This window comes from Mangifera indica, chromosome 13 (genome assembly GCF_011075055.1).
Source record: "Mangifera indica cultivar Alphonso chromosome 13, CATAS_Mindica_2.1, whole genome shotgun sequence".
Classification (NCBI taxonomy): domain Eukaryota; kingdom Viridiplantae; phylum Streptophyta; class Magnoliopsida; order Sapindales; family Anacardiaceae; genus Mangifera; species Mangifera indica.
Genome location: NC_058149.1, coordinates 12,425,405 through 12,449,785, shown reverse-complemented (window position 1 = coordinate 12,449,785; position 24,381 = coordinate 12,425,405). Strand labels below are relative to the sequence as shown.

General features: G+C 34.6%; 3 protein-coding genes and 2 pseudogenes across 6 annotated transcripts; 2 read left to right on the top strand and 3 right to left on the bottom strand.

Moving 5' to 3' along the window:
- Nucleotides 1-1,744: 1,744 nt before the first annotated feature.
- Nucleotides 1,745-8,376, bottom strand: LOC123194880 (nuclear pore complex protein NUP1). The gene is made up of 8 exons (XM_044608364.1): nt 7,991-8,376; nt 7,756-7,808; nt 7,216-7,382; nt 5,903-6,113; nt 4,907-5,218; nt 4,732-4,818; nt 3,404-4,081; nt 1,745-2,280 (listed from the first exon to the last, which is right to left on the bottom strand). The coding sequence occupies exons 1-8, from the start codon at nt 8,250-8,252 to the stop codon at nt 1,837-1,839; spliced, it is 2,214 nt and encodes a 737-aa protein (XP_044464299.1). The 5' UTR covers nt 8,253-8,376; the 3' UTR covers nt 1,745-1,836.
- A 1,177-nt stretch (nt 8,377-9,553) lies between these two features.
- Nucleotides 9,554-13,383, top strand: LOC123194419 (annotated as a pseudogene).
- Nucleotides 13,384-13,618: 235 nt separating this feature from the next.
- LOC123195080 (protein WVD2-like 6) lies at nt 13,619-17,353 on the bottom strand. 4 transcript variants are annotated; one of them, XM_044608671.1, is made up of 9 exons: nt 17,148-17,353; nt 16,156-16,410; nt 15,801-16,076; nt 15,594-15,655; nt 15,377-15,472; nt 15,180-15,279; nt 15,008-15,079; nt 14,803-14,910; nt 13,619-14,237 (listed from the first exon to the last, which is right to left on the bottom strand). In XM_044608671.1, exons 2-9 carry the CDS (start codon nt 16,402-16,404, stop codon nt 13,857-13,859), a joined length of 1,344 nt encoding a protein of 447 aa, XP_044464606.1. In that variant the 5' UTR covers nt 16,405-16,410; nt 17,148-17,353; the 3' UTR covers nt 13,619-13,856. The 4 variants fall into 4 exon arrangements, with proteins under 4 accessions (XP_044464606.1, XP_044464607.1, XP_044464609.1 ...); XM_044608672.1 differs by having other exon boundaries at nt 15,180-15,276; XM_044608674.1 differs by lacking the exon at nt 15,377-15,472 and having other exon boundaries at nt 15,180-15,276; nt 17,148-17,351.
- A 2,105-nt stretch (nt 17,354-19,458) lies between these two features.
- LOC123194571 (equilibrative nucleotide transporter 8-like) lies at nt 19,459-21,376 on the top strand. Its single transcript, XM_044607836.1, has 2 exons — nt 19,459-20,441; nt 20,541-21,376. Exons 1-2 carry the CDS (start codon nt 19,928-19,930, stop codon nt 21,239-21,241), a joined length of 1,215 nt encoding a protein of 404 aa, XP_044463771.1. The 5' UTR covers nt 19,459-19,927; the 3' UTR covers nt 21,242-21,376.
- A 578-nt stretch (nt 21,377-21,954) lies between these two features.
- Nucleotides 21,955-23,579, bottom strand: LOC123194572 (annotated as a pseudogene).
- Nucleotides 23,580-24,381: the final 802 nt, after the last annotated feature.

Below are 24,381 nucleotides of genomic sequence, written 5' to 3'. Positions count from 1 at the left end.
GGGCATACCAGTATTTCCATATTCAGGAGCAGCATATCCGTATATACCCATCACTCAAGTTGATACATGGGTCTCATCACCTTGTGGTCCAGCTTTTGCAATACCAAAATCAGAGAGCTAGCTTGGTTGTGTAATCCTGAAGATTCCAAGACCATGAACATTGAGGAACAAGAAGACATGTTATGGCCTTTCAGCATTGTAAAGCAAGCCCTTTGGCAGCTCCAAGGGCAATCATCATTTGTGTGGCTGAGGATTGTGGAACAGTTGTCTCTAAATGCCCATGTAAACAAAAATACGGTGAATAGAAGAAGATGAAAGTCTAATTAGGGCAGAAGGTTAATAAATTAGGGTTGTGATGGTGTTGAACTGAGATTTTGTCTATTAGGTTGATTAATTAAAATAACAAAGCTAGAGCATTTTGTTAAAGAACTTGAAAAAATGATTAATGGTTTGCTATGTTTTTATACTAACTCAAACCAAATTAAACAGTTCTTTAATTCAAATTAAACCAAATCATAATTTTTTAATAATTCAATCAAAATTTCCAAATTAGACTAATTAACACACACATTTACTCTCCCTCTCCTTCTACACTTCTATTCTCTTTTACTCTCCTCTCTCCATTCCAACAATAATTAGTTGAAGGAATATTGTTTTCCTTAGAAGGTGTTCTGACAGCATTAACATTCCTTTTTTAGATGGACTAACTTTGTGAAACTATTATTTTTTTATAAAATTTGATTATCTTTGTGGAATTAAATCAAACTGTAATTTTATAATAAATCGATCTAGATTTTATAATTAAACCAATTAATGCACACCCTTACTCCCCTCTCTCCTTACACATTCCTGTTCTCTTTCTCTCTCCATTCCAACACCAATTAGTCAAAGGAATGTTGTTTCCCTTGCAAGGTTTTCCTACACCCTTGGCATTCTTTGTTTAGACTGACCCACTTTGTTGTTTTTTTTGTTTTTGTCTTTGAAAGGTAGGGTCAGGGACTCAGTGACAGTGAGTACCTGGTTTAAGGGGATAAGTTCTGGCAATGAAAATGGAAGCAACATGTGATTCCTGTGGTATCATGTTCCCCCTTCAATAATGCTTCCATAAAAATTCTCTAATTTATGATTCTCTGAACAGAAATTATGCCTCGCATCTTACTCAAAGCACCAGTCATTCACATTCTTTTTCCTTGGACCACCATCACTTCTTCTAACCTAACTTCTTCCTCTCCTTTTCATATAATGGCCTACTCTTATAACATCATAGTCCTCTGAAAACTTTGGGCTTAAACCACCAACCAACACACTTTTGCCATTCTTCACAAATAAATAAGAAAAAGGTTTTTATTCCCATTTTTAACTTTGAATAGAGTTATACTAATATTTTATAGAAATATTAATAGTGGTTTTTATGTATAGATAGTCAACAAATTTTGAAAGAATTTATAGATATATTCATTTAAATATGGAGAAAATATTCTTATAAGATGGAAAGTTCTACATTTAAATGATCAAATAATATTATATATATAAATAAATTTTATTCCTTATTTATATCTATATAATTTGATGTAATAATATTTAATTAAATAATTTTAAAACAAGAAAAATATAAAACACATCACTTATTCATATATTATTATCTTTATTTATATAAATAAGTTAATAAGTTTGTTTGTCGGTAGTTTTATTCTTTACTTAAATTATTATTTCTATTACTTTCTCACCCAACAAGAAGGCAGACTTTGTCAATAAAATTTTTCATAAATCTTAGGAACAAAGCTTAACAAATTATCTCTATGGAAAACAAAGGGAAAAAAAATGTCACGACTACTACTAATAGCAGATGGCATCTTTCCCCACTGAGCTGAAAGAAATCCTTGTCTCTTCTGATCCGAAATTGAACTTAAGATCTGAAGCTTCATCGTGGGCAACAGCATTGCTTGTAGAAGGGAAAGCAAAAACAAGGGGAGGAGAAGATTTATTCAATCCGAAACTGTATGTAGGAACTGCAGGTTCCTTGTTTGGCTGCTGGATGCCACCGGTTGGAAACGATGGCATGACAGATGGCGTTGGAGGTTCAGAGAACACGCCAGTAGATGCAGAAACAGGAAAGGTAAACCCAATGGTGTTATCAGAAGAAAATGCCCATCTCTGGGGAGGCTTGCTAACAGAAATGGAAGATAAAACTGGTTTAGTCCCCACTGAATGAGATGAAGGCTTCGTCTGCGAATTTGGTACCTCACCATCCAATGCACTTGAAGTAATAGTTAAGTCATTCTGCACAATAATTTGATTAGTTACACTTGTTTCAAGTAAATCCACAAACCAGTAATCACTACAGAAAAGAAAATACTTAATCAAATAATCAATCTGAACAAAAGTCTGTTGCTTTGTCAACTAGTATAATGGAAAAGTCATACATAAAAGGTAATGTGTTAGTTCAAATCAGTCATCCCAAGCAAATTTCAATGAGATTTGATGCTTTAAATAATAAAAGAAAAAACATAGTCTATAAAGAAAAAAGCAACAGCATCAAGAAACCACTATATAAGTGTCATTTATAGAAGTATACAACCACCAAAGAATTGCAGTTACCAAAATCATTTTCATTATGAAATCAGAGACCCAAATTACCGTGAAGATGACAACAAAAACCCTCGTTTGACAGTGAATGTGCAAGTGTGGGCAGCAAATGTGCTCATTTTTCCTTTCCTCTACTAATCCCCATTCTTTTGGTATGTATAGGACGGAAAGAATGAATGTTTAATCAACAAACCTTATGTGTAGTTTTGCGATTTACTGGCAAAGACAACATTTTAAATACCAATGAAATGCTATGGAACTTCTCAGTATGAGTCAACTTAAGGGAATGCAAGAAAACCTATGGTTTCAGAACAGGTTCTCTTATACACCAAAACAGCTCCTCAATATGCCGGAAGGCAGTTGAGTTATAAATTTGATAACCTAATAGAATGTTCTTCTGCTGTGGTCTCATTGGCACTCCCTGAAAAACCTACAAAAACCTTTCTTCATCTGTCAGATTACACACCAACCACCAGGGGATGGAGAGGCAAGCCAGCAGAATAACATCATTCCCTTCGCCCCCAAAAGTTCTCACAAAATATGAATTTCTGGTTAAATAGTCTCAAAAATACATCTCTTTTACATCCACCACTTCCATCAATTATTCCTTTTATCATAAAATAAAATTTATAACTCTGGCCCAGGGAAGCTAATATGACAATTTTGAAATCATAGACAAAATTGAGGTTTCAATTTAAAAAAGCTTCATAAGCCAATGTAGAACAAGTTCATTTCAATACTCATAGAACAACAATGCAAAACAATTTAGGTGGAGCATTTGTGTTCACATAAGAGATAAAAATTGGAAGAAAAATACCTCATGTCTGCTCTTGCTTTGAAAATCTCCTGTATTCCCAAGATCCTGAGAAGGGCCTGCATTGCCAGCTTGTATCATAAAAATGTTGTTAACCTTAATGTCTGAGGTTGAAGTGGTTTTCTCCAGAGCATCCATGGATTGGCTAGCTTTCTCCTGAGGAACCTTAAAGAAATTATTCCCTTTGGCTTCATTCTGAGCAGAATTTTTGTTGCCAATTTGACCAATGCTCTTAAGAGAGTTAAGACCTCCTAAATGCAGTAAATTATTGTGCTCAATTGGCTTGGCAGAGCTAACATTTGAAGACTGGGCTTTTTCCCAAGAAGTGGCAAGCTGTAACTCAACAGACTTATCCTTAGGAGTGGGTAGGTTTCTCTCCAGGTGCTCCAGTATTTTCCGAGCCGTCTGAGTGGAGTGTGAATGAACAGGTGGGACAACCACTTCTGAGCTCGATGGCTTATTTTCGGCAGACTGGAATAGGGAAGAGCTTCCAATTTCCATATTTGTTTTGACCGCAGGAAAGAAGCTCTCCGAGAGACTGGAATTACCCAAAGGTGAGCGGCCAATTATAGAGGAATGAAAACTAACAGACCTTCTGGATGGTGATTCTGCAAGTTTATGCTGCTTCCTTCGAATGGGTCCCACTGATCCACGGGCATCATCCAATGTGTCTCTCCTTGGCTTAAAAAAATGCATTCAAAGAATTATGTATCAATATTCCATCATAAGATTATATTTTCATAATCAGTGCGACAGAAAACTAAGGCTATAGATAGATTTATATTCTGCCTCCCAAAAGCATAAACTAGTATATCTTGTATTTAATAACTTGCAGAGAATCACATAAATAGATTATCTAACCACATGCATATTCCTAATGTTTTACAGTATTATTATATCTCCGGAGTACACATCACATTCACACAAGTTTCAGTTTGTGATGCAAGAACTATTTGAAAAACCCCCAAATAAATCAGTTCTGCAATCCAGTTAATTCTTAAAATAAGCAGGTAAACAATCACTCACTGTATGTGATTCTGTTGTCTTATTTCTTTTGGGTATGCATATTGGTATGGTTAATAATAACTTAGCTTGCATGACAATATTGTTCTGGTGAAACTTAAACGTCCAATAAATTGACAACAAAATGGTCCATTGTGACCAAACAGCAATAAATCCTCACCAGAGTTTTGAGGACCAGATTAGAGCCTTCATCTCATTATATGTTCCTTCACGACTTTTCCAAATTACAAAGAAATAAATAAACACTATAGCAAGATCAGCATCAGAAAACATAGGAACCCAGGAGAGCTTCTATTATAAGAAAATACCTGCTTATAAATAGGAGTTTGCGACTGCTGCAAGGGAGTGGATGAAATGTTGAGGTTTCTATTGCCATCAGCTTGTAATTGAGTCATCTGTTGATGTAAAGAAGAAAAGAATTCATCCCAGGCACAACAAATAATTTTGATGTAAATAATGTTAATACAATCCTTTTCCACTTACCTTGGACTTAGACTTGGAAAAGATAGTTCTGGAATAAGGGGTTCGGGGAAAATTACAAAGCCCAAATCTACCTCTTTCACTCCGAGGGGTCAAATAAGCATGCTGATCCTGTAACATGGCTCCTGGCCAACACATGGATGGCTTAGGGGATGGTGAAGGAAGAAATGGCTTTAATGCAAATTCAGCACCATTCAGTGATGCACTTTCATCTTTTGATACTATACTCTTCGAACTAAGGCCTAATTCAGATGTTCGGGTTCCCATGTATGCTCTTGCAATATCAATTGGTGAAGCACCAACTTCATCTTGCATCTGAAAAATTCAGAACAATAGGAGATCATGACTTCAAGGAATTGAAAGTTACAGATAAAGTATGCAATTGTACTGACCCTTATACATTGGCAATTTCTATAGATAAATAATTAAAAAATCAGCAACCTTTTTGTTCAAACCAAAATCAAGTGTCAGAATGAGGGTAATTTTGGGAAACAATTTGGGAAAGCAAAGTTCTCAATTTGCACTATTTAATATCCATGTATTCTCAAAGACACCATTTGGGAATGGAAATACATGTTCCTCACACATGATATGCATCTACAAATACAAGTCCTAGGAGGTATCCTTTTCAAAGATAGTCCATATCAACACCAAACACCTATGCTGACATCTACCAATCACACTGTTAAAATATCTCATAATCATGTGTTTAGACCAATTATGTCCATTTTAGTAGATCAAGGGATTTCAGTATTAATATGCTAGAACATAATTGTTATTAAAGCAGACTACAAGAAAAATGGTCATTCATGGTTGTACACACCACTCTCAGAAAATATGATGTTTTTGCTAGTATTTATACAATTCATCATAAAAATTCCAAAAGTCAATGCATGATAAAATACTCGAAAATTGACACAATTAATCAAGCAAAACAAAGTTTGCTATCCATGCATATTTCATTGATCCAAAATGATAACAACAATTGTTTTTACTCACAGATGACTGCAGGAATGTACTTGAGGATGCCCTGAGAGCCTTACTTAAATCTTCTTTCTTTTCATTGACAGACTTCCTTTGACTTTCAAGGGCAGATATAGCCCTCTCAGTATCTCTCACAGTCATGCTTACATATTTATTTTCTGGTTCAACATCAGGTATATCAAAAGTCCTTGACTGTAGTATCTCAATCAAATGATTGAATTGATCCCTGCAGAGTAAAGCAGTTTCTAAATTTAAAACAACTGACACTTCATACCAGCACATATATGCACAATATACATGAACAAAAAGAGAAGTATAACTAAAACAAACTTTCTTCATAATATATGGCATTTATCCCTCAGTCAAATCTGCTACTGAAAACAGTGATGGATGCAATACTAGGAAAAAGATTTTGTTGCTAATTTCAAAAATATTCAAAATTGTAATGATTCAGATGTTTCACATATTTTGAACAAGGGGACAGAAATTTTCTGAAATTGTTACACATTAGTAGGGCTGGACTCGAGCCGAGCCAGCTCGAGCCCGAAACGAGCCGGGCTTGGCTTGGCTCGGCTCGATCGAGCTCGAGCTGGCTTGGTAGATTTTTTTTTAAAATTTTTTATACAAAACAACATCGTTTTGATCAATTTATATTAAAAACGATGTCGTTTTGATAACGAAAAACGAGCTAAGCCGAGCCGAACCGAACTCGAGCCGAGTCGAGCTCGAGCCGCCCATATATGAACCAAGCCGAGCTCGAGCTGGCTGCGAGCCGGGCTCGGCTTGGCTCGAATCCAGCCCTACACATTAGGGTATTTTGATCACTTAGTTAACTCTAAAGAGATCGACTAGTTTCTGGTTTTATATTTTGTTGACTTAGATTAAATATTGTTGGCTATTAAGATTTCTAATTCTCTTGATTCAAAGAATAGTCCAATGTGCATAAATAAAATAAGTCTATAAGTAACCATGTAACCAACTATTTTCTTAGGTTTTGATTAAATAGAGTCAAAAAAGCCTGGCCGCCTAATGTTTTCTCTCTCTTTCTCTGTAGTTCTTTGGCATAAAATCAATTTCCTCTTCTCACTTAAAGCAAAGTTATCATTCTGATATTATCATAGCAAAATTCCAATAACCATCAACCATACTATTCTTTGAGTTTATCCATTAATTAAATAAATCCCTTTCATACCCATCTAAATTTTTTAAATCCAAAATTTTCAAATCCATCTTACATTGATAATCTAGGAAATAATTTAGAGATAAAATAGGCAGAATTAGCATTTGCTCTCCAAGAAAAACAGACAAGACCATCAATAACCATATACCTTGAGAAAGTTCTCCCCTTTATTAGCTGCTCAATTTCAGAAACCCGATTACCATTTGTTCCTTCATTTTTGTTGTCTTGTTTGCACCCATCATAGTCAAAACCATTCATTGATCCATCAGTTGAGCTGGTAGGATCCAATACACCAGTTAATCTGGCTTTTTCATACTGTAAGTAATTAAACCACACCGTGAAAAGATAAGTATGGAGGCAAAATAGAAGCATTGGCAATATCCTATAAATACTTATTTGCCTTCACAATAATCAAGAGAATTATCATAAAGAATGACCTCCAACAAAGGTTCCCCAAAATACACAAGCAAGGCAACATAGAAGCAATTGTAGCTTTGTATTTGAATTAGTCAAAGCATGTAAGAGGACCAAAAGAAGTAAAACTGAAAATAATTATGAACGTTCTTCACGCCTAAGCATTTTAATAGATCATGAGACAGCATGTACAGTAACAACGTACCTTGAAATTTAGGTTAGTGAATAAAAGTTAAAAGAAGAAAGAGTAAATTAGAAATGGTAGAAGCCATACATTTAATTCACCATCACCTCCAACATTTTCCTTCACCTCTTGATCCACTTTATCTGTTTCAGAACAATTATAAGTCAATTAAGATCATACCGCAAACATATTCCGACAATATTAATCACTTCCAACTTCTCAGCAGTAATTATCGATATGAATGAACTAAATGGCCTTAACCCAATCAAAACCCTAATTAATCAATCACATTAAAAAATAAATATACCCAAGGAATTTAACGAACCGTGATCTTTTTCGTGTCGTTGATCATTGGGTGGTGGAAGTGAACATTCAGAAGATTTAGAGAAGAGCAAGGGGAGCACTCGGGTGGCGCCACCAGATATGAGTCGATAAGCCGGATCAACAAGCTTTGACAGCCAACGACTCCGTGGCTGCGGGCGTGCGTAGGGTGTAGACGGTGGTTTCCGTGAGGGCGGTTTCCTGAACTTTCCACCGGCGCCTTGGACAGACATAAAAGACGACGTCGTTTGGTCGTTACGTTCCATCAGCCTTTGAGTTAAAGAGTGCAGGACGAAACACTCACTTTTGTGCTAAAGTTGGAACTTGGAAGCGCGCTTTTTGACCGTTTTGGTTAAAGGTTTTAGGCATTTTGTATAAGCTCGATTAAATAAGCGCGTCCAGTGAAGTCGAGGATTTATGCAGGCTGTGGGGGCCCATCAAAATTTAATCCCACTGGCATGACTACCCTGCCACGTAGGACACAATTTCATCCCCAAGAAATAGATTTAATAAAAAAAAATTTGGCCAAAGAACAATTTCCCACTTACCACGAAAAATTTCCACTCCGTTTGTAAAGTCCGGTTATTGATAATTAATATTAAACAAAATTTATTTAAAAGAAAAAGGATATTAGATTTTCAAACTTTAAATCCAGGCATCAAAGTTTGGATGAAAAAGGGTCACTTGGGCTCTTCTCTTGTCTTTTAATGTGAAACTACAAAGCATAGATAGGTTTAGACCTGGTCCAAATCGGTTCAAACGTAAAAAATAGTTCAATTGGGTTTGTCCTGGTTTAAATGTAAATCTAATTTAAATAAAAAAGATTTAGTCCATTATAAAATCAAATCGAATTCAAATTAAAGAGAGTTTAATTCATTTTGCTTCATAAGATGGATAAATAACTCAATTCAACGAATTTGGCTTATGATTTAATTTGAATTATATTAAATAATTATTAAAACGATATTGTTTTACTTATTATTAAATCAAACAATGTTATTTTATTAATGAATCAAGAATTTGAGCTATAAATCTGAGTCACAAGTATGAAACATGGATTTGATCCATAAACTCAAGTCAAATTATTTTTTATTCAAACTGAATTTATATCCAATAATGTTCGAACTCGGTTCTGTTTGTATTCTCTCTGTATTTTTTACACCCTCGAGGCCTGCTGAAGTATGATAAGATATAATGACAAGAAACTGAGTAAACTGGCCTTCCACTTATCAACTGCATAGCCAGCTGGTTTGGAAATGCTATGTGTATATCAACACTTCCTTCCACCTGTAGTCAGATCCTCCTGTGTTTGAAAAAGGTTCTATTTTTTTACAAAAACGAGAACTGGAAGGCCTGATCTCTTCAAATGTATTGAACTAATAAATCAGTTTCATTTTGGCAGCTTCTTATCATCAAAGGCCAAAAGTGGTTGCACTATAAGACAATAAATTTGTTTGCTTATGGTGATATTGCCAAGAAATTAGTAAATGACATAAATTTGTTATGATTGGTTCTGTGGAGTTGAGTTGATATGATAAGTAAATTACACCTTGAACTCATTTGGGTCTGCAGCCATTGTTTGTTTCGTGTAAGGCTGAGCTCTTCTCTGTTTCTTGTCCATGTGAACTTGTGCTTCTTACGTTCTTAATAAGTAAAATAAGAGAAGGAAAATTTGTATGTAACTAGTCTTGTTCTATAGAGAACTGCATATCACTTAAATGAAGTTTTTGTGAATTAAATTGATAAATTTCTGGTTGATTTTCTGCACTTCAATGACAACTAAAATGAATAAAATTTTGATAATCTAGTTTTTATAGCTTTAAGATGTCAAGCATAATTGTTTAAATTTTGTAGGGAGTGGGTGGAAATGGCGCAGATTTTGGCAGCATCAACACAATGGCAGATGAGAGTGCCAAAGACCTCAAACCTTGAGAGTTCCATGACAACAAGAATGTGGGGTTCTCTGTTGCTGAAACAGAGCAAGAAAGCAGCAGCTACAAGTATTGCTAAATTTTGGAGTGCTTTCTGTGAAGTCTGAGAACAGCACCATCAAAAGAGTGGAGAATCTTCTAAATTTGGATCTCACTCCATACACTGAAAAGATCATTGCTGAATACATTTGGTATAGCTTCTTGCCAAATATATGTAGAAAATCCTTAATGAGGTGATACCAAAGACTCTTTGAACGTTTTCTTTGGCCATTTGCATAATAATCCTTTGTGATGCTAACTCATTTTCATACAGGATTGGAGGATCGGAGATAGATTTGCGCAGCAAGTCGAGGGTAATATGATGTTAATCACCGATAAGAATGAAGCTTCTCAAGATTTACTTTAACATCTAGTAGTCTTTCTCACGCCTTTTATCATTGATATTTCTGGTCTACAGACAATCTCAAAGCCTGTGACGCATCCATCTGAGCTTCCCAAATGGAATTATGATGGATCAAGTACTGGACAAGCACATGGTGGAGAGACTGAAGTAATTATACAGTAAGATCTTGCGAGATGGAACTGTTTTCATATTTATATATATTATCACAAGAACATTTTTAATGGAATCTTTTATCCAGTCCACAGGCTATTTTCAAGGACCCTTTCCGCGGAGGCAACAACATCTTGGTATCGGTCAATTAATCTAACTAAACAGAAAAAAAATCGTTTTGAGATTTTTTTGGCTTCTGTCACTGACACAAATAAAATAAAATGCCTTTTGATGTTACATTGTATGTTTTGTCAGGTTATTTGCGATGCATACGTGCCAGCAGGCAAGCCCATCCCTACAAATAAACGCCACAGGGCTGCTCAGATTTTTAGTCACCTAAAGGTGGCGACTGAAATACCGTGGTATGCATTTTTCAATTGCCATGATCAAATATTGGCTCCGCCCTTATTGCAACACTTTGTTATGTATCATTAATTGTAAAATATTTGTATATAATTGCCCTATGTCCTATAACTTTTATGGTAGGTATGGTATAGAGCAAGAGTACACCTTACTTCAAACAGATGTGAATTGGCCTTTGGGTTGGCCTGTTGGAGGCTATCTGGGACCTCAGGTAATGAATCGGTTCACAATCATCCATCGGTAAATATTGTTTAGATTATTGCTAAGACAGAAATCTACAAAAGGCTCAAGATAAATAATAATTTGGTGCATGATTCTTATATGTTTTTCAAGGTCCTTATTACTGTGGGACGGGGCTGATAAGTTGCTTGGCCATGACATCTCAATGCTCATTTAAAGGCTTGCTTATATGCTGGTATTAACATTAGTGGCACCAATGCGAGGTTATGCCAGGCCAGGTTTACAACTCATCTTAGTATCATCACAATCATGTAAATTGTTTATTCGCTCTTATTTTGCAGTGGGAATATCAAGTAGATCCGAGTGTGGGCAGTGAGGCTGGAGATCACGTCTCGTGTTCAAGGCACATTCTTGAGGTAACGCTTCCACATCATTATTTTCAGTAACACATAATAGTTATTCAGTTGGAGAGTGACCTTACTATCAAAAATGTCTACTTTTGGAAAATATATGTTTCTTGTAAATTCAAGTCTCTATTGACTCCTAATGAAATTGATTGAAGTAAAGTTCCTTTGTTTTTTTCTAAAAATCGCATTATAGAGGACTTCTGTGTATAGAATTGAACTCAATTTCTTGATACTTTTGTTTAAGTAACTTTAGAGCATGTGTTCACAATTTTTTTTTTTAATTATAAACTCCTTTAAATCATTGGCATTGAAATACAAGACGAACATAGCGCACAGCATACAGCAAAATACCATTCTCTGTTGAAATCTGTACAAAACAGACTGAATAGATAAAGATTAATCATGCGCTTACGATCAACTTATTCAGTTGGTTGCTTTGATACTGAATAATTCTGTTTCTACTCTGTCTTGACAGAGAATCGCTGAGCAAGCTGGTGTTGTACTCTTACTCGATCCAAAACCAATAGAGGTAATATAATCTTCACAACTTCAGTTCTTGCTGTTTCTCAATATTGATCACACCTCTTCTTGTTGTTGACAGGGTGATTGGAATGGTGCTGGATGCCACACCAACTTCAGTTATTTGAAAAGTCATATATATTGTAGATTAACTCTTAGTTGAATTCAATGATATAATCCAATACTTTAGAAGTAATCGTAATAGTTGAATTGTCGTGGCTGACAGTACCAAGTCTTTGAGGGAGGATGGAGGCTATGAAGCAATTAAGAAGTCCATCTTGAATCTGTCACGCCATAAAGATCATATCAATGCCTATGGTGAAGGAAATGAAAGAAGATTGACAGGAAAGCATGAAAAAGCAAGCTTTGACAACTTTTCTTGGGTATGCTCAGAAGATAACTGTATCCATTTCCATTTTTTTTCCCCTTCAAAGTCCAAGAGAAAAATTACATAAAAGAAGTTATCCACTCAAGTTGTTTATGATGTGTATCTTCTCAACATCCAGGGAGTGGCTAATCGTGGTTGCTCAATTCGTGTGGGGCATGACACTGTGAAGCAAGGCAAAGGTACAATGTTCAATAGCACTATGATTCTTTATTTTTAGTAGTAAATGAAATGGGGATGTTTTCTGAACTTTTACCACACACTGATCACCACAATATCTCAACAGTTTGTGTGGCAATTTCTTTTTCTTTTGAGAAAGCAAATTTTATAATGCTGCAAAGGGGGATATTGGCTTTCATTCTTCTTTGAAGTTCAAACTTCAATGAAAAGCATATTGTTTAACAACTTATTATTAAAACTTTTTTCCTTGAAAAATAAATTTGTTAACATGAATAGTGTAGATCCTGTCAGCAACATCAGATGAGGCATTATCATATGTTCTGCTCTAAAGTAACTCAAAATCCAACTTGAATATATTTTCTCAGTGATTTTCTGAGTCTCCAATTGTGGCTTTTGTAAGTTATGGGTACGACTGTTAAACCATTATCATCACCTCTACAGCTGATCCACTTCTCGGTGCTGCCCATTGTTTTGTTTAGGTTACTTAGAGGATCGACGTCCAGCTTCAAACATAGACCCTTATATTGTGACCTCATTTCATTACTGGCAGAAACCACATTATTGTGGCAGCCAACACTTGAGGCTGAAGCTCTGGCTGCTCAGAAGATGGTGTTGATTGTCTGAGGTTGGTTCAGCATCAACTGAAGGAACTCATGGAGAAATCTCTTGGATTTAACAAGCCAATGTGTGAGGGAGGATTTTTTTTTTTTTTTCTAATCATCTTTTAGTGTTAGAGAAGTGCCCGCAAATAAAAAGTCCAATAGCTATTGTTTCTTCCTGCTCAATATTGTAGAATGGTTTCCTAGATGGAAGGCAGCTTATGAACCAGATGTGTTCACAATTGGTTTCAATTTATGCACTACTTGGATGCTTGCACCATTAATTTTCTTCTAGACCTTTCTTTCAATCGTTTCTTTTATGGCATTTTATGTGCCTCATTTTAGCAATGTCAAGAGTAAAAATAAAATTCGAAGGTAACTCATTTCATTACAATTTGTAATATCTATCCGAATAATTTTGAAGTGAGAAAAAAAATAAAAAATGACATTACCCAATCATAAATTACCATCTTGGTTTGTATAGATAAATTAGTAAAATTTGTTTGTACGCATAGTTTTATTCTTAATAAGCAAAGGCTATTATTGAGCAATATAAATGTAAATTGTTGAAAGTTTGATACATAGCATTAGAGCAATCCATAATCTGCACACAAACTAGCATCATGCACCACCCATGGACTATGAACAACGTAACAATACCACCCAATACAACACATTCATTCTAGTTCCATGTTTTAATCTAGATCGACCCAGATAAGAGCTGGGCAAATTCATCTTCACTTGTACTCACTGCTACTCTGTTGAGTGCTTTGCAGCTTCAGATTCACTCTCTGGCTTGTCCAGGCTGCTGCCTACAGCCTCTTGATTTATGCCACTCTGACTTTGCTCTGTTTCTGCCTTCAAATTGTGTAGTTCTGAATTTGGAGCAATGGATGCAGAATCTTCTGTTTTATCAACCAAAGTTGCCTTCTCAGAGGGAAGATTGGGAAGAGACTTTCTGACTGGTTTTTTATAGTGTTGAGGGGATGATCCTTTGGCAAGCCGATTTCGAGTGATTTTCTCATCAAGACTTAACCGACCTGATTGAGAGCCATGGCTACTGTTTCCATCAGAGTCTTTATGTGATCCTTTTGAGCGGCCAAGCTTGGGAGATTTAGCTCTTGTTGTTGGTATCTGCCATCAAAATAAAAATCTTATTACATATGTTCACATCACTATCAGATATACGAGCCAAGGCTTTCCGGTTAGAACAAAAGAAATTCATTACTTTCCCTAACAAAGCAATTTGAACTAACATAAAAAATTAAATAACTCCATGACAGAAAAGGCTGAGTCAAGAAAAAGAGTGGTTACTATAATTAAGAGCACAAATTTTGCAAACGTGGAGCCATTCCACAAAGCTTTGCCATACAATTTATTTCTGCATAAATCAGTAACAAATGTTCCTCACACTGGATACATTATTCTGTTTATGACAACCTGATTGGGAATGGGGAGATAGGGGAAGAAGCAAGAAGCTGAAAATGATTACTACTACGTAATCATTGTCCTTCATTCAGTAAAAATAAAGAGGTAGTATTTATAAGCAAGCCAGCAAACAAAAGAGAATAGATTTTTATTTCACACATAACTTCAATAGGAGTACCTGCTCCGCAAGCCCCAGTCATGTGACCTGTAACTAAGAATCATTCCAATAAACAGAAACTATAACTGTGTTATCCATTAGAAAACATACTACCTTCTTCAATTCCACCTTGGGTGGAGGCTCATGATAGAAGCTAGGCATAGGGGTTGCTTTAAACATTAAGCTCTTTCGAAGCATCTTAATCTCTGCCTCTTGATTCTCCTATAAAAAAAAGGCTGTTAAGTCATCTGCAAGACATACTTATCTGATGAATCAATGTCAGCAAGTATTCAACCAGTAAAATTTGTAAGAGCACCACCTGGGATTTTGCCTGCATAGTAGTTTTCTCCTCTTCCATTGCTTGGATCTTTTCCTCAAGCTTCGCATAGAACTTCCAAAACAAAAGTAAATATTTTTACTAAATCTGAAGTTTATCAAATGAAGATTAAAGATAAAGTCATAATCATTTTGCAAATAAGAATCAAACAAACCTCTTTACGTTTCTCAGCTCTCTCATGACACTTAAAACTGAAACCATATGAAGGCAGGCCACCCTCTCTTCGAGGTTTATCACCTCCTGATTCAGGGCTACTGTCAAGTATTCAAAGAGAAACAAAATGCTCAGCAATTTGCAAAGAGAATGAGACAAATTTTGAAAGTTAGAAACATCAACACCCAGTGAACACACAAAGAGGAATGTGAGCTTTCTTCAACTTTAGCTGGTGGCCCCTGTTTTAGAGGCTTAAGATGTCTTGTCCCTTCCCCACGGCAATTCAACATAAAACTACCAGAATAAGTTCCGTAAGTTGTAACAAGACAGTTACGTCATCAAATAAAATCAGCACTTTCAAATCTAAATTTTCTTTGACATCCTATTAATATGTCATGATGGACAAGAACCATACCTTATGTCCACTTTCACTGTTGTATTTGAGGCAGGTGATGCTGTGTATGGCATTTTGACTTGCTGCCCAAAACAAATATGGAGTATACTGTGAGAAACAATGCCTTAAATCTAATCTTATGGACTCAGAATGATGATTATTGCCATAAAGGGAGCAGATATTTAAGCTTAAACACAAAATGGTATAGAAAGATTTCGTATTAACTACCTGGGAAAGATGAGCATGACTAGATGCAGGTACCACTTTTGTCGCCCTGCCAGAATCAACACCTTTGATGCTTCCTGAGATCTGCCTGTCACTGGATAACCTCCGGTTAGTTGCAATGGCAAGAGGCTGCTTTGAGGTGACTGAACCAATTTTCCCATCTTTATTCTTCTTCACCGTACTTGATATATTCTTAGGCTGTGTACCCTTCTCAATCAACCCCCTAACTTGACCTTTCTTGGCGTTAATAGTATTATTTTCCTCTTCAACTATCGATTCCTGCAAGACACTAATAGCAGTGAGACGGATATCAAATGCAGGGAAAAAGGTAACCTGGCATGTCATTTAAAAATTGTACCTTAGATAAGGTCAAACCATTAAATTCATCATGGAGGTTCAATCCTTCTCCATTTTTCTCAGCTGAATTGTCAACAATTGTATTATCAGCAGCCAGCTCAATTGTTTTAGTGATCTCGACGGGCCCTTCATTTTGTGCAATTATATCATAAGCTTTATTTAGCTCCATGATTGCACCATCATCACCAGTGTTTGGGAGCTCATTTTGGTTGCCCACCGCATCGCCAAGTACAAGATCAATAGCATCCATTCCTCTCTAAGTGCAAAACCAATTGTCATAGTTACTTCCAAGTTTATACAAGAGAGTCAAGAAAAATACACTTATAAAAATTGGTCAATGTAAATGTGAGACAAATATAAAACAAAATGAAATGAAAAAACAAGCAATTCTTTTCCTATGTGATATTCTCGCTGCTATGAGAGATTAAAATAAGCAATAAGGAAGCATTTGGTTCAATGCAGCTAATATTCTTAGACAACAGAGAAACATAAGGCATTTTCCACACAGTCTCAGCAACTAAACGGCACACATTAAAATCCATTCATAGATAATCGATTCAAACACATGACATTGGCATCATATTCACTTTTTATACAAACACAACCTTAAGGGAAAATAAACATAATGAACAACATCAAGATAGAAATTGCCCATGAACCCATTTGTCCAAATTTCACGTTCAACACTTGAAAAGGTAAATATTCACCAGAAAAAAAAAAAGATCAAAACTTAAAATGATGAGAAAGCTAGAGCATATCATCATCTACAAGACGACACTCCATTACAACTCTGAGTAAACAAATGCTAATAAATTTACAGAAACCAAGAACCAAAGCATAAGAAAATCGTAGAAACAAACCACAAAACCCGTCGAAATTCAAAATTTCACTCATCATAAACAAACCCTTTTCCCTAATTCTCAAAATCCAGAAGAAGCTTGTATATGTTAAGAGTTATAATGCAACTAATAAAACGGAGAGAGATCCACTCACCAAAGTGAAGTAAGCTTCAAACAAGCATTGGGTGTAGATGATGGATGAAAATGGGCAAAATATCAGAAATTTCTACTGGCCAGTAAAGTAGAAAGCGGAAGTCCTGAAGGGTGGTAAAAAAATAACAAGAATCTGAGCATAGATTTGATTCAGAATGCCACTCGCATTAAACCGACGAGTTAAAGACAATTCTCATAAACCCAATGCATTAATTATATAAACAAGAGCATGTGCAGTTACAGACGGTTGAAAATGAATCAAAACGTGGGGTGATGTAATCTTGTCATCCAGATCAACAATCATTTTATCACAATATATGTAGCACCAAAATGGAAAATACGTATAAATATAAAAAATGTAAGTTTTTTCTAACATCAAATTATATAAATAATTAAAAAAATACAATAAACCCTTAGGGCTATTCGGGTTCAAGGATTTAAAGATTAACTTATTAATCTATATTTTATTATTTATATTATCTTATTTGATTTATTAGTAATAAAATATTATGGTAATTTTCTATTACCAATGTTGACATGACAAGTAATATAAGTAGGATTTGATTATTACCTTTATCTTAGATATTAAAATATTATCAAGGTAATATTGATTTTATTATAATTTATTAATTTTTTAGATAAAAATAAATTTATTTTAATTAATATAATAAATAATATAAAATATATTTAAAAGTATTTAAGTAAAATAATTTACTAATATTCTTTTATTATCTTCAACCAAATATAATAATTATTTATATCTATCAAATTTTATTAAACATAGCAATTATTTATACTCAGTAATCTTTTAAGTAATTTATCTTCAAGATATTTTTTTCATTTTAGTAATAAAATATTATCTAAACTAAACATCCTCATATGTGTATATTTAACTAACTTGGTTAATTATCTGAAAACCAAAATAATAGTGTATATTAAATTTGATAAAATCGATTTTTTAAATATTTGTTAATAGTTAGAGGAACGAAAAATAAAGATAAGGAGAGAAAAGTTTAAAATATAAAAAAGGAAAGAAAACAAAATTAGAATTAGAGTTTGAAGATTGAAATATAAAATTAATTTTTAATATATTAAATGATTAAAAAAATACATATTTTCGGAAATGGAAACGTCTTGAAAATGCTTCTGCGCTTCCCAGATGAGATGACGCTTTTTATTTAGAGAAAGAAAGAGACTTAATGGGTAAATTAAGAAAGTAAGAAATAATTTATTATAAAAATATTTGCTCATCATAAGATTTTATTACCAAACTTCAAGTTGAAGTGATTCAGATTCATATGATTACTGGGTTTTGTTTGTAGAAGAGACAGACAAGAACCAGAAAGGAAATTTCAACCGACATATCGTTGGTCCCTATAAAAGAAAACGACTATACTTTCAAAATTAATTCCCCTTTAAATTTTAATTTTTTAATTATATATGAGACGAACCGATAGATGAACTATATACATCATTATCATCTATGATATGACAACAAATCATATAAAAATCGAATATCTTAACCTTTGTTGTTATTCTTATAAAAGAAACATTTATTTATTATTATTTCACCCTCAATGTAGAGATAATAAGAAATTTTCATATTTTTTTTATAGAAAAAATTTCTCTCTTTCCTCTTTTTCTTGTCGTGAAATTTTTTTTCATATTTTCTCTTTCATCCTCTTATTAAAATAATAGAATATTTATTAAATATAAGACATATTTATAATTATTTAAAATTTTTAAGAATTATTCGAAATATAAGGATTTGAATGAAGAAAAAAATGAATCTGAGATATATTTATTTTTGTTTTTACCCCCATCTCCTATTATAAAGATTTTAACTGTTTTTATCAAAGAATCTTCTTTCTTAACAAAAAGGAGCATATCAAAGATTTGGTTCCATGGCCAAATTGTCATCTCAAGATGATCTTTGACATACTTGGAAAAAATGACAATCTTTTTTTTCAGGTGGAAGGTGCCGTGTAATGCCAATCAATTTGGACATACGGCCATAATGTATTGAAGCCATTCATGTCTGAATCAACTAGTTGAAATGTACAAGTGCAATAATGCAAGCTTCACCATATAATTTTATGCTAATTATGTGCTTGCTTAATCTTTCCTGACAAGGCATGCTAGTTTTCTATCACCTCTGGCTCTAAAGTCTGAACACCAGGATCTCGCGGATGGTTGATGGATAATTGCTGAATACAATACAAAGTGAGAAAGGAATAATAGAAAATGAAACCTCATGGAGTAGTTTGAGTGTCAAAGAAATGAGATTCTAAGCATAAAAATAAGAATTTAAATCTCTTCTGATAATAATTCAAGATTAAACTTTTAATTTATATAATACAATGTTTTTTTCATGTGGTTGATGTTTAGCCCCGAATGAGCAGTTGGCTCAAGTAATATAAGTGGCCTGACTCTTTATGAGCCTAAGTACGCCTTTAAATCAGGGATAAATTAAAGATATTCGCCAATAACTAGCTCAGTTCTGCCTAAGGTGCTAGCAAACTGGACAATGCCAGCATGTGTAGCAGTCGAATGAATCAAAAGCTGCTTCTTCTAACACCACCCATCCATTTCCGTCCCCACCCACCACATTTCTTAACCATCCATCACCCCTCATTGATTCCAAATCCCAACCCATCAATCAAATCCATGGTCCTAGTAAGTTGAGCACCAGCTAGCCTGACTTACTTTGAGTTTGGTTAATCGAGTCATGATATTTTGAACCATACATGTAGCCGCCAAAATGAAGCTTAAATTTCAACCATGACTGATTATGCAAGAATGCAAAAAATGGGAGCCGTGAAGGGTGTTACAGATGGACCTGCGCCAGGAGACACCTACAGAATTGCTTATATTATCCATTTCCTTCTTGGTGCAGGGAATTTGCTTCCGTGGAATGTTTTTATAACAGCAGTTGATTACTTTGGTTGTCTCTATCCAGCTAGGAATGTTGAAAAGGTTTTCTCTGTGGCTTACATGACTTGTTCATTACTAGTTCTAGTTTTAGCGGTGAGCAGGGGTGGCTGGAGTTCCAAGCTGAGTTATAGATTGAGAATGAACTTGGGGTTTTTCATGTTTGTTCTCTCTCTAATGGTGCCTCCAATTATAGACCGAACTTGGAGCAAGAAGGGATCAAATGCAGCATATGGTGTGACAGTGGCATCAGTTGTGATCTGTGGTTTAGCTGATGGCTTGATCGCTGGAAGCTTGATAGGATCGGCTGGAAAACTTCCAAAAGAGTATATGCAAGCTGTTTTTGCAGGAACAGCTTCTTCAGGTAACAACAACGCCATTTCTTTATGTACTTATTTTTAGTTCCTTTTTGATTAATTCAAAGAACCATAATTGTCCAGATGAACACTTTCTTTTGTAACAGGTGTTCTCGTTTCTATTTTGAGAATTTCAACAAAGGCATCACTCCCACAGACCTCACAGGGACTTCGAACAAGTGCCCACTTCTACTTTATAGTCAGCACAGTTATCATGCTATGCTGCTGTCTGGGTTGCAACTTGTTAAACAAGTTACCAATCATGCAGCATCACCACAGACTTCTTAGTGTTAGTGATGATCCCCTTTCTTCGCAGCAAAAGTTTTGGACAGTGGCAAGAAAAATTCAGCAGCCAGCTTTTGGGGTCCTACTTATATCCACAGTCACTCTGTCAATTTTCCCAGGATTCATTGCTGAAAACCTGAAATCTAAGCTTCTTCAGGATTGGTATCCTGTTCTGCTGATCACAGTTTATAATGTTTCAGACTTTCTGGGTAAGTCTTTCACTGCAATATATGTTCTGAAGAGTGTGAAAAGGGCAACATGGGCTTGCACTGCCAGGGTTTTGTTCTATCCACTCTTTGCTGTCTGCCTCCACGGACCCAAATGGTTGAGAAGTGAAGCACCTTTTGTAGCTCTAACATTCATCCTCGGGTTGACTAATGGGTATCTCACAAGTGTCATCATGATCCTCACTCCTAAGTTGGTGCCCATTGCAGAAGCAGAGATAGCTGCGATTGTGATGATTTTGTCCCTTGGAATTGGGCTTGTTGGTGGTTCAATTCTTGGTTGGTTTTGGATGATTTAAAGCTTTTCAAGTTCCCAGGCTCATGGTCACTTGTGACTGGGAAGAAATTAGGCTTCTAAATTAGACATTGGAATATCTTCATGTAAACCCTTCATAATATGAACCATTAGTCAATAAGAAAATCATTTTGGAATACTAGAGTGTGATTGATAAACTACTTCCAATTATGTAGTTTGCTGATGTTTTCAAATCTATTATGTCATCTTTCCAATTTCATCCTCTGTACTCTACCCAGACTATTGAGAAATTTACCTGCACAAACGAAATAATACCCATATAAAAAACAGGCAGAAGTTAGCAAAACAAAGATCATAAAATATCCAGCAATTAAGAACCTCCAACTTCATGAGTAAATAGCGAACGTTAATGAGAAAACAACAATAGCAGGAAGTACACATGGCACTGAATAAGGTTTAAAAAAAGCCATTATACATGTGCAACAAGAATTCTTTGAGCTTTCAAATCCAATTCAACAGAGAATCAATTCCACTAAGGCTTAGCTTGAGCTACAACAAATATGTGGTTCCAAAACCGATATTTGTTTATTGTACTGTAAGTTAGATTTGACTCTCATGGCAGAATACCGTACATTTTAGAACCATTACACATTTGCTACATGTTTATTATTCTTCAGTAATATCAATGCCAATCATTTGTCAAGAAGCATAACATTTCAAGAATAAATTGAAGTAGTGTCGCATCAAAGAAAGAAATTCAAGGAAAATTTCATTTCTTATATTCTATTCTTCTTGTACAAGATACAGCTTCAAGAATAACATCATAAATATAAGTTACAGGTAAATAGTAATACAACTCATCTCAACAGCCAGGAAAGGTTAGTGAAATTTAAATGGAACAAAGGTCAGAAGGTTATATCCAAGCTATACTATACAAGAAAGACAACAGGTGGAGAACCTAAGCAGCAGCTATTGGAGAAGGTCCAGAGAAAAAACCATGAACATAACTAGGTGGTGTTGTTTTGGTCATGTCTTCTCCCTCCTCCTCCTCCTCCTCTTCTTCTTCTTCCTCAGCATCCCATAGAAATCGAGCATATGATGCAAGAAGGCAACTACACCATCAAATTAATAAAACACTAGAATCATATTGACTGTAAAAAAATAATAATAATAAAATAAGAATATAACAAGGTGCCCAGTCAGACTTATATTACAACTACTGCCGGTTGCAAACATAACTTTGTTTCTTCATCTTCCTCGACTTAAAAACAAATTCGGCTTCATCATAACTCTGATAAAGTTTTTACCTATGTCCTTCAAGTTACAATAAAGATTATGAATTAATTGTCATTGAAAGAAAAACAACTCTCTTTCTGCTCATATGGCAGCCTCTAACCTTGTGAGATCTAGAACTACTACAATCTGTAGTCGCCATTATTTTAAGAATGGTATAGCATGTGTCCAATTTAATAATCTATGGTTAAGATCAGGTTCCATTCTTTTGCCATTAACTAGCATTTAGAGATTTATAAATTTTAAATATGATTCTCACCAGTCATCAGGAGTAGCTTTTACAGCTTGATCAAAGTAAGCTTCGGCTCTAGAAGCATCCTTATTCCTCTGCCATATCAAACCGCATACATAGACAAAACATTTCCATCAATTAGGTTTGCTAAAACTGCCCTCCCGCAATACTCCTCTGCCTTCTCGAAATCCGCGCGAACCTGTTTTCATTTCCATCAAACCCATCAGCACAAACGACAAACAATTGTAATGTTATATTATTAAAATGCAGATCTTGCATTAACATTTACCTCTTTCAAATATCTGGCGTAGTTACTAAGGAAGTAGCGGATTTGCAGGATTGGCTTCTATCATTTTGTGATAATAAACATCAGTTTTATCATTTCCATTACCATTCGACTCCCATCTCTCACCTCCACTCCCACCGTCCGATCCACCTCCACCACTTCCACACCTCTTCCTGCCACCACCCACCATAACACCAGCCTCACACTCTTCACTCGCTAACCTGGAATTCGAAAACAAACTACAATCCAAGGACGCCGTTTCTTTCTCTTCCTCCGCGAATGCCACTCCAACGATAAGTTTATTGCACAGTCTCTTATTTGGCAAAGGCGGCACAGTAAAGCTCCGAAAATGGGTCTCTGAGAGCGCTCTCGTCATAATTTGAAAAGAATCATCGTTTTTTTTATGAGAAAACCTAGGAGTTGGAGACGGAGCTGATAATGTGATGGATTTAAATCTGGGTATTTGGTGAAGTGTTTCTAGCTCCTGTGAAGACGATTCTTTCGTGTTCGGTATCCGTGAATTCAGCATCGGCGTTGAAGCGCTTCGTAGAAGCATTTTAATTTGGTGGGAAATGGAATCTTTTACCCTTATTTTAATTAGTGTGTACATAAATATCACTCGTTTTAAAACTTAAATAAATATATTATATTAGCCATCAACTTTTTTAAAATATTTTTTTTTTAATCTATCATATAAAGATTCTTTCTCTTTCTTCTCTTTTTTTATGTAATTTTTTCTCACTCATTTTTCTCATCTTTAAAGTAATAAAATTATGTAGAGAGATTTTCTTTTTTCTTTCTTATCTTTCAAAATAAAATAAAAAAAGAAAAACTAAATTCTTCAGATTAAGAATTTTTTAAAATAAGAGTAAAAAAAGAATAACCCATAAAAACTTAATCACATCTATTTTATAATCTGAAAGAAATAACGATTAAAGAAGACCATTTAATAGAATTTAACTGAAAAAGTAAAAAATTATTATTTAAGGATTTAATTAAAAAAATTGATATTTATTTAAAAAATAAATAAAAAAATGTTGACGGAAGTTAATTGAAAAATAAAGGTTGACGACGCTAATATTTGTTCTATATTATTATATATTATATATGATATATAATATTATAATATATTATATATTATATTAAAATATAATATTGTAGCTTTTTTCACAAGCATGACTCACCTCTTTATAAAATATATTATATATTATATTAAAATATAATACTACGGCTTTTTTTACACTTATAGTCCATCTCTTTATAAAATAAAAATACAATGATTTGGCATGGCCTGCTACCCCATTATAAAATAAAATAAAATAAAATGACGGGTTGACGTCCTTACAAGCCAACCCTTTATACGTTAATCTTT

Coding starts and splice junctions, on each gene's coding strand:
- LOC123195080 (XM_044608671.1), bottom strand. CDS start 16,404: ATGGATGCTATTGATCTTGTACTTGGCGATGCGGTGGGCAACCAAAAT. Junction 15,473..15,593: donor ACAGTGAAAGTGGACATAAG/GTATGGTTCTTG, acceptor TTATTCTGGTAG/TTTTATGTTGAATTGCCGTG. Junction 15,280..15,376: donor GAAAGCTCACATTCCTCTTT/GTGTGTTCACTG, acceptor AATACTTGACAG/TAGCCCTGAATCAGGAGGTG.
- LOC123194571 (XM_044607836.1), top strand. CDS start 19,928: ATGACTGATTATGCAAGAATGCAAAAAATGGGAGCCGTGAAGGGTGTT. Junction 20,442..20,540: donor TGCAGGAACAGCTTCTTCAG/GTAACAACAACG, acceptor CTTTTGTAACAG/GTGTTCTCGTTTCTATTTTG.
- LOC123194880 (XM_044608364.1), bottom strand. CDS start 8,252: ATGGAACGTAACGACCAAACGACGTCGTCTTTTATGTCTGTCCAAGGC. Junction 7,809..7,990: donor ACGACACGAAAAAGATCACG/GTTCGTTAAATT, acceptor GTTCTGAAACAG/ATAAAGTGGATCAAGAGGTG. Junction 2,281..3,403: donor AAAGCAAGAGCAGACATGAG/GTATTTTTCTTC, acceptor ATTATTGTGCAG/AATGACTTAACTATTACTTC.